General features: G+C 38.4%; 1 protein-coding gene across 1 annotated transcript in view; it reads left to right on the top strand.

Annotated features, from left to right (window-relative positions):
• Positions 1-4,253, top strand: part of UHRF2 (ubiquitin like with PHD and ring finger domains 2) — a 196,825-nt gene extending 192,572 nt beyond the window's left edge. The window contains exons 15-16 of the mRNA XM_007946320.2: positions 2,911-3,009; positions 4,107-4,253. Coding sequence (XP_007944511.1) covers positions 2,911-3,009; positions 4,107-4,253 — 246 coding nt within the window. The remainder of the gene's footprint in view (positions 1-2,910; positions 3,010-4,106) is intronic.
• Positions 4,254-9,904: the final 5,651 nt, after the last annotated feature.

Below are 9,904 nucleotides of genomic sequence, written 5' to 3'. Positions count from 1 at the left end.
AAAAAAAAAAAAAAAAAAAAACCAAAATACAACAAATGCTGATGAAGGTGGGAGATTGGAACTCTTATACATTGCTGGTGGGATTTTAAAATGGTACAACTACTATGGAAAATAATATGGCACTTCCTCAAAAAGATAGGAATAGCATATGATCTAACATTCTCACTCCTAGGTATATATCTTATAGAAGTAAGAGCAGTGACACAAATAGACATACGCGTACCCATGTTCATTGCAACAGTACTCAAAGTAGCAAAAATGTGGTAGCAACCTGAGTCCATCAACAGACGAATGAAGTTAAAGAAAACATGGTACATACATACAATGGAATACTACACAGTGATAAAGAATAATGATGAGTCTACTAATGTGGATGAATCTGAAGGATATTATGCTGAATGAAATAGGACAAATATTGTATATAATACTACTTTTATGGGAGTTCTAGTGGTGTACTGCCAAAGGCACATGACTGCTAACCAGGAGGTTGGTGGTTCAAACCCTCCAGCCACTCCTCAGGAGGAAGATTGGGCAATCTGCTTCCATAGAGATACCGCCTTGGAAACCCAAGGAGGGGTCACTGTGAGTCGGAGACAACTCAATGGCCCACAACTGCCACCACCACCATTACTTTTATAAACAGTCAAGAATAGATTTACACATGCAAAGCAATATTCATTGATGCTGACCAAGGATGGAAGGAGGAGAGAGGGAGAATCACTTATTAAGTACTAGACATGTGTTAATTATGGTGAAGGAAAAACAATACATAACATGGGGGAAGTCAGCACAGCATGACCAAGGAAATGAAGACGCTGAGAGGTACACAAGAATTAAAGGACAACTACAGTAAATACTGTAAGAACAGTTGATGCTTTTGAGTTGTGGTGCTGGCAAAGAATGCTGAAAGTACCATGGACTGCTAAAAGAAGTAACAAATCTGTCCTGGAAGAAGTACAGCCAGAATGCTCCTTGAAAGCTAGAATGGCCAGACTTTGTGTCACCTACTTTGGTCATGTTGTCAGAAGGGACCATTCCCTGGAGAAGGATATCATGCTTGATAAAGTGGATGGTCAGCAAAAAGGGGGAAGGCCCTCAACAAGATGAATTGACACAGTGGCTACAATGATGGGCTCTGGTATAGGAAGGATTTATAGTGCTGGCACAGGACTGGGCAGTATTTTGTTCTGCTGTACATAGGCTCACTATGAGTTGGAGACAACAGCACCTAACAATAATAACAGGAACACAGTAAATGCAACAACATAGAATTCAGCAATAGTAATGGCAGCCAAAAATTTGTGAGTGGTTGTATAGGTATATATGTATGCTTTATAGATGTGTCAGGGTGTGTGGGAGTACATGTGAATACATACATTGGTAGGGTTTTGGGCATTTGTATATACATATCTATACTGCATATGTATTTATACATATAATAGAACACATAGAAGACACAGTTATGGAAACTTCTTAGACTTATCCAAATACCTTAAATGACTGAGTTACTGGACTTCAAGGCTAAGGACTATAGTCTCACAAGACATCTAGATCAATGGGCATAATAACATAGCTCATAAAGATAACCTTCTACATCCTAGTTTGGTGAGTAGCATCTGAAGTCCTTAAGCTTGCAAGCAGCCATCTAAGATAAAGCTATTGGTCTCTTCTCATCTGTAACAAAGGAGAATGAAATAAACCAAAGACTGAACGAAGAAATCTGTACATAAGAGTGCTAGCCCACTCAAACCGCAGCCTTCTATAATCTGAGACCTTAAGAACTAGATGGTACCCAGCTGCCACTAACAACTACTCTGACCAGGGACACGATGGAAGGGTTCCAGTTAGAATGGGAGAAAAATACAAAAATACAAATATAAAAATGTAAAACTCAAATTCATTAAAAAAAAAAAGAAGAAGAAGAAGATGGTCAGATTTATTGGACTGACAGGGACTGGAGGAATCCCTGAGACTGTCAACCTAAGATACCCTTTTAACCTAGAACTGAAACCAGTCCTGGGGGGGGGTTACCTTTCAGCCAAATTATAGACTGGCCTAGAAAATAAACAGTAACACCCATGAGGAATGTGATTCTTAGAAAAATCCACTGTACGAGACCAAACAGGAAACATTTGCCAAAAGCAAAGATGAGAAGAAAGCAAGCAGGGGCAGAGAAACTAGAGGGGTGGAAACAGGGAAGGCAGGATGGAGATGGGGAGACTGCTGACACTTTGCAGGGAAAGCAACCAATGTCATGAAACAAATTGTGTATAAATTGCTGAATGAGAAACTAATTTGTTCTATAAACTTTCACCTGAAACAATAAAATGTTCAAAAAAATTATTCAAGTTTTGTAACAACAAAAGATTGGATCAATTATGCATGTTCATATAGTAGAGAGCTTTTTGAAAAGAAAGGTATAATGTCCTTGACAAGCTGTTTGGTTTTTGTTTTTGTTTTTTAAGTGAACAGTAGTAGTTATCTCTGGAATATGAGATTTAGAGGGACTTTGCTTCACTATATAAGAAACTGGTTGCACAGTGGTCAGAGCTTTCAGCTGCTAACCAAAGGTCAGTGGTTTAAACCTTCCAGGTACTCCACAAGAGAAATATGAGGCAATCTGTTTCCATTAAGATTTAAAGCCTTGGAAACCCTATGGGACTGTCTGCTCTGTCCTTTAGAGTTGCTGTGAGTCAGAGTTGACTCCATGGCAGTGGTTTTTTTTTTTTTTTTTTTTTCCCCCCTGCTATATAAGTTTACTTGTCTCAGGTCATTACAGTCACTGCTTGATTTTTCTTTTCTTTGTAGAAACATACTAAATGTGACTTAAGACCTTTTAGCACTTAGAATTTTGTTAGTATAATTTGAAATGCAAATTCTTTTTTTCCCCCCCGTTTGGTCCCATTCTAGAATTTTCTGAAAAAATTGGAACAGTCTTTTATGTGTGTCTGCTGCCAGGAGCTGGTTTACCAGCCTGTGACAACAGAGTGCCTCCACAACGTTTGTAAAGTAAGTAGATTCCCTTTCTTGTGACCCCTTGATGTGCCAGAAGGCTCACTCACCACCAAGTCCTGTACTTGAAGTACAGTAAAACTTGTGAAAGCTGAAACCTGTTAAAGGTGGAAACCTGTCAGCAAAGGAAAACACAGATATTTTCCACTAACATGAGCAATAAAAAAGTGTAAGACTGCATCCTGCCAAGGGCAGAACACTTTGGGAAACCCAGAAAAATAAGGCAATCCTGTTGAGTTCCAGCTCTCACAGGTTTTGCTCTGTTTTCACAAAGCAGAATAGTTAAGAAACCTTGGTAGTTGAGAAGCATGTAAATTACATCTTGGTTGCAAATGTATGTTTTATTTCTATGGTGATAGTCATTCATATATTTATAGTTTAAAGTGTTCTCTCATGTTCAGAACTATTGGGGAGGGGTTGTTTTATATGTTATAGTTTGTATACGTTCATATGTTATAGCTCAAACTGAAATGGTTCCATGCACTTAATAAAGAATCTACAACAGTCTGGCAGCAAGCCCAGGTGAATTGAATATTATGTTATCAGTGAAGTAAATGGAAAACTTGAGTTTTAGTCAAACTGAAACTTAAATCCAGCTCTGCTATTTAGTGACGGTGTGCCCTCACTTAACTTCTAAATTTTCATTTCTTTTGAAAAATGAGTAACTTTCCACATATGTGGTTGTATGTTAAGTCATTTCTTAACTTAGTTCTAGCCATTCCACTTGAGTAAATCTTAAAGTAACAGGGAGAACCCTGAGTGTTCTTTTTCTTTAATCATTTGAAAAAAAATCTGCATATAATGACCTTAACACAAAGAAGACACAGGATTAAAATCCATCTTGAAAAATTAGGCTAGTAGGAACCATGAATAATCTTTTAACATCCTCCTTTTACTGGATGAGAAAATTGAAGCACAAAAATGTTCATCCTTCCTAGTGTGTGCCAGAAGAGACACTAAGACCTTGGCTATAGACTTAGGTTCAGGCCTTTGGAGTTGTTCACCCGTGTATTTCTTTTGTTATGAAATGGAGATTCCAGTTCCTGTTCAAAAGCTTAAGTTGTTGAGTATCTTTTGTTTTGCTTTTGTCTTAGAATTGCTTACAGCGCTCCTTTAAGGCACAGGTTTTCTCCTGCCCTGCTTGCCGGCATGACCTTGGCCAGAATTACATCATGATTCTTAATGAGAACCTGCAGACTCTACTTGACCTTTTCTTCCCTGGCTACAGCAAAGGACGATGATCTGTCTACTTCAACCATGTTGCTCCTGGTGGCGTTTCAGACAATATAGAGAATCTAAAATGGGTGGGAAGGGTGGAAGCGATGTGGACCCTGTTTCTCATGTTCTGAAGCAGCTAATCCTCTTTACCACATAGCCATCATCTTGTGTGTGTAGCAAGAGGCCCATTGCTCGACTGTCTTTTAAATATCAAAAGGTAGTTCTGCCAGTAACAACTAGTTCTAATGAGTAAAAAGTTAAAGCCTCAGCCCTAGTTGATATCCAAGTTATGATTTATTTTGCAACTACCTCAGGACAGAAAAGATTTGTGGGGATTTTTAAAATCATTGAATAATTAGTCAAATGAAATTTTAGCTACTCACTGCCTCCCAGATATTGGTTGTGCCTGATTCATGTAATTTGATTACGAAAAAGGAAATGGCACTTGACAGTTGTCATGAACGCAGCCTGCTTCTGTGCTGTTCATAATCCTTTTTTACAATGTCTCTTCTTCCATTTCAATGTCCGTTTTGCAATGATGGCTTCATTTTTTAGCCCATTTGTGAGCTCCATTGTGCTTTTTTTCTGGTGTTTTATGTAAGTTGACTACTAATGACTAATGAGAATATGGATGCATTGTTGCTGCTTTAGTGTAATGTGGTGTGGTTTTGCACTTAAAGCTGATACTCCGATGCTGTAGTTACAAACGCTCGTGAGAAGCCACAGTTGTACCTTCCAGCTGTGGAGTCAGTCTCACCAGTGGTTTTACATCTGAAGAGCATTGAGGACAGTGCTGACCGTCAAGAGGATTGCGATTGCTTCATACTGTGATCTTACATTTTATATTCACTATATTCCCTAAAGTATACCTTAATAAATATTTTATGTCCAGAAAAACAGCTCAGTTTGTTCACTTTTTTACATTTGTCTGGCTTCCATTGTGGGTTTTTAAGAATCAGTTATTTCCAGGGTTTGCTCATTGTATGTTTTTATTGAGACAAGACATTATGCACAATTTTTCACTGCTGATTTTGGTAGTGAGAGCTAGGATGAAATCTTAAGTATTGGCTAATGATAAATTTCATTCTGGGTGTGATTCTTTTTGCTTGCTTCCTTTTAGTTTTACTAAATGAGATTACTTCTCAAAATAAGAATCTAGTGACTATTTTGTTACCTATAACAGCTTCAATCTTAGGTTCCATTTTAGCATCATCAGTGCTACTTTTTTAGTTCACATAACTAAGAATATTCTGGGGGAGCTCTGGTAGCATAGTGCCTAAGGCACTTGACCACTAACCAGAAGGCTGGCAGTTCAAACCCACCAGCCACTCCTCGGAAGGAAGGTTGGGCAGTCTTCTTCTGTAGTGATTGGACATAGGGGTCGCTTGAGTCAGGTCTGACTCAACGGCACATAACAACAGCAACAAGAAGAATATTCTGAAACCTTGCTATATTCTCTAAAACTATATTGCCATATTTTCATCAGAGACAAGTTTTAATATGAGGGCATCAGTCTTCCTGCCCCTAAATTCAGAGCCATTCACTCACACACACACACAGCATTTATAGAAAATTACTTTGTGCTGGTCATTTGGGCATTTGTGTACATTGAATCCTACTAACAATCCTAAGAGGCATCTTACAGATGAATATTAGAGGCACAGAAAGGGGAAGCCACTCACCAGAGATCGAACCCCAAACAAGTACAGAGATGTCTGTAAGCAAGGCAGCCTGACCCCCCAAGCTCTGGTCTGTACTTCTGTGAGACATGGCACATAACTCTTGTGACACTTTGGCTAACAGAAAGGGGACCCAACTCCATACTTAAAGCTTTGGGTTTCAGTACAGAAACAATACACTAGACTTGCTCAGTGCTTTTCCTGCATTCAGTTAAATTCAAAGTCAAGTTCTGGGAAAGAAACACTTGGTGCACAATGATTAGAGCCATTTGCACCTAGGGCTAGTGATAGACAGTAGAATCACTTTTATTTTGAAGAATCAAATTTAAATAGAACCTTCTTAGATTGAAGGTAAATCATAAATGGCCTCATCCAGCACTGTATTTTCTTCAGCTTGGGCCACATTTCTGCATGAAGGGTGGGGACTATCTCTCAGGTTCAGATACTTTACCAGGTTTAATTCAGCTACCTTTATTAGCACGATAACTGATTCCAGGTATTTTGTGGATTGTCTTAAACTTTGCTATACCATGATGTTGTGGTTAGTTACCAAGATAGAGACCCAGAAAGAAGGCTCCTATAGCTTAGCATGTTCACAAGTGTAAAGAATGGCTCAAAGTGAAGCAATTTTATGTTGCTATTGAGCCTTTTTAAAAAAAAAAAAAAACTTCAGAATTTTTAGATAAATACTACAGTTTGTATCTCTGAAAGATAAGTACTTTTAGAAAACATAACCACAATACCATTGTCACATTTTTTAATAATGTAACAGTAATTTGTTTATATCAGATATCTAGTAAATGTTCAGATTTCCTGTTCTCAAATGTCGTGACTATTTTATTTTTAGCTGGTTTGTTTGATTCAGGATCCAAATAAGGACTTCACATTGTGATTAGTTGATGTCTCTTAAGAATCTTTTAATCTGTATATATCCCTCCATCTTTTTTTTTTTCCTTCAACTTTTCCAATTTGTTATGTTAAAATTCAGTTGGTCTATATAGTTTATGACAGTAGATTTTGCTGATTGTAACCCTGTGGTGTAGTTAAACATGTTTCTCCTTATTTTCTGTGAACTGGTAGTTAGAATTAAAGCATGACCATATTCAGATGATTTTTTTCCCCCAAGACGTCCTCATAGGTGGTGTGATTGTCTTTCAAGAGGCACATAATAATCTGATTGTTTCTTAGGCTTAAGTTTGAAGGATCACCTTTTCACTGGATTCTGTTACATTTAGTAGGTACAGTGAGTTACTATTAAGTACTCAGCTATTTTCATGCTTTTAGAATTTTTTTTAATCAATAAAAGTAAAGGTCTTTTACCACTTTACATCTTCTAATTAGGCAGGACTTCTACTCCTAAAACTCAATTCTTAGTAATATGGTTCTTTCAGCAGACATACATGTGCATGCTACTACTGTGTTTAAAGATATTAGGTAAACTTTGGGAAGCTGACAGTGAAAGCAAATACCCTTAGCTCTCTCTCAAACTCTGACAGTTTGGCTTACACAAAGGGGCACCATGTGTATGTTTAAAAGCTTTGAGTTTCAGAATAGATCCTACTTCTGAGAACCAGGTAGAGATCTACTCTGACTTCCCCTCTGTCTGCGATTTCTTACTTTGTCCATTAGAGCCCAAACCTTTCCTCACTACTCTTCTGGATACCCAGAGAGATAGGGAAAGCTCATAACTCTCTACAGTTTGAGGGCATTGAACCTGATGGCCCATTCACCACCAACTTAACTTTGGAAAGAATTGCCCTTGTTTGCCCGCAACCACACTTTCTCGATTCCTGAAGGAACTGATATTTATTAACCTGGATTGATCCTACACAGAATAAATCAAATGATTAAACACTGATCACTGGACACAAGAAATCAAGAACCAGCTAGGGGACACAGCAGACCAAGTGACTACTGTTGAAAACAATGAATGAAAGAATAAGGAGAATAAGAATGTTTAAACTTTATCCTCAATTATGAAATTGTATTGCATTGATAGAAAAGAATAAGCTGCTATGAAAGAGGAGTGATTTGAGATTAAAATTCTTGGAACTAAACATGATTGTTAAAAAAAAAATGCAACAGACAAAACAGAATGGACACTGCCAACATTTGAATGTATTGCTGAGTAATCCATTGCATATGGATATGCCACAATTTGTTTATCCATTCATCTGCTGATGGATATTTCGGTGGTTTCCAGGTTTTTGGTATTATGAATAAAGCTGCTGTAAATCTTTGTGTGTAAATCTTTGGAATATAGTTTGATGGTTTCTTCTAAAATTAAATACACATTTACCATAAAACCCATTAATTTCACTTGTAGTTATTTACTCAAGAAAAAGACATATATTCAAAGTAGGAGCTCTGTTAGCATAGTGCCTAAGGCACTTGACTGCTAACCAGAAGGCTGGCAGTTCAAACCCACCACCCACTCCTCGGAAGGAAGGTTGGGCAATCCTACTTCTGTAGTGATACTGCCTCGGAAACCCAAGGAGGGGTCGCTATGAGTCGGGGCCGACTCGATGGCAAATAACAACAACAACATATTCAAAGTAGTTTATGCTGTTCTTACATTCCCACCAGCAGTGTCAAAGAGTTCTTGTTGCTCCACATTCTCACCAGTGCTTGGTACAATCATCATTCCTTTTAGTGTTAACCATTCTAGAGAATGTGTAGTTCATTATTTGTGTTGATTATTTGGTGAGCAGAGACTTGGACTGTGGTAATCATTTGTACTGTCCACCAACTATTTCTGGCTCTCAAGTGCATGTGTTAAGACTGTGCTTCACAGACTTGTTACTGTTGGTTAAGGGCCTTGTGGCCAGTTTGTCAGTTCATTGTAAGCAGAAATGCTATGTGTGACATCTATCCAGAGCACTCGGTTTCCCTCCAGAGTTTTCTCCGTTCATGAAATGAGTAACATTCCAGATGGAGACTCTTCCATCACCCTGGGTCCCAGGATGAGAATATAATACAATTACAAGCCCAAGCAGCTTGCAGTAGACATGCCACATGAGCAAGAAGTCAATCTTAAGTTTGCAATTTGGGGGTCGTTAACAGCATGACCAAGTTTATCCTCACTGATTGAATCACATAAATTCCTCAGGCTACCATTAGATTAGGAGTTCTGGTAGCATAGTGCCTAAGGCACTTGACTGCTAACCAGAAGGCTGGCAGTTCAAACCTACCAGCCACTCCTCAGAAGGAAGATGGGGTAATCTACTTGCTATGAGTCAGGTCTGACTCAACGGCACCTAACAACACAACAGCCATTAGATTTGGAATTATATTTGTTAATTGGTGTTTTAATCAATTTTGGGACTAGAACTTCCTGGTGTATAGTATACATTTTAAACAATTTAATCGCCAAGTCAGATGGCTGTGCACTGTTGATAAGTTGGTTGGTTGATACCATCTTAGTGGTAACCTCTAAGATGGCCCCCAATGATCCCCACCTTCTACTCTTCACATTCTGGTATAATCCCCTCCCCTTAAGTATGCACTGGACTTAAGCCTCTTACAGTGCATAGAATACTGCAGAAGTAAGAAAAAAAATCCCAAGACTAGATTGTAAAAATACTGTGGTTTCCATTTTGGATGCTTTCTCTTGCTCTATTGTGAGCTACCCTCCTGAGAGGTCTATATGGCAAGCATAGTCTGCAGCTAACAGCCAGCAAGGTCCTGAGGCCTGCCAAAAACAACAGGAGCCATGAAGTGTGTTCGCCCTAATGTGAGTCTTCAGATGACTGCAGCTTTTGAATGCAGTTTGAGAGACCGTGAGCTAAGCCATTCCTGGATTCCTGACTCACAGGAACTATGAGATGACAAATGGTGATGGTTGGGGCAATTATGCAGCAATAGATGACCAATACAAATAGGGTGTCATTTTGCTGACATCATCCTAATGATGGACTTTTTCTATGACCTAGCCATGAGTTTTCACTTTTACTTCTGAAATATTCTTTACCAGAGCCAATAATTTTTTAATTTGT

Source organism: Orycteropus afer, unplaced genomic scaffold (genome assembly GCF_000298275.1).
Source record: "Orycteropus afer afer isolate SDZICR_OR568_19922 unplaced genomic scaffold, OryAfe1.0 scaffold00156, whole genome shotgun sequence".
Taxonomy (NCBI): Eukaryota; Metazoa; Chordata; class Mammalia; order Tubulidentata; family Orycteropodidae; genus Orycteropus; species Orycteropus afer.
This window is presented reverse-complemented; position numbering and strand designations above follow the sequence as displayed.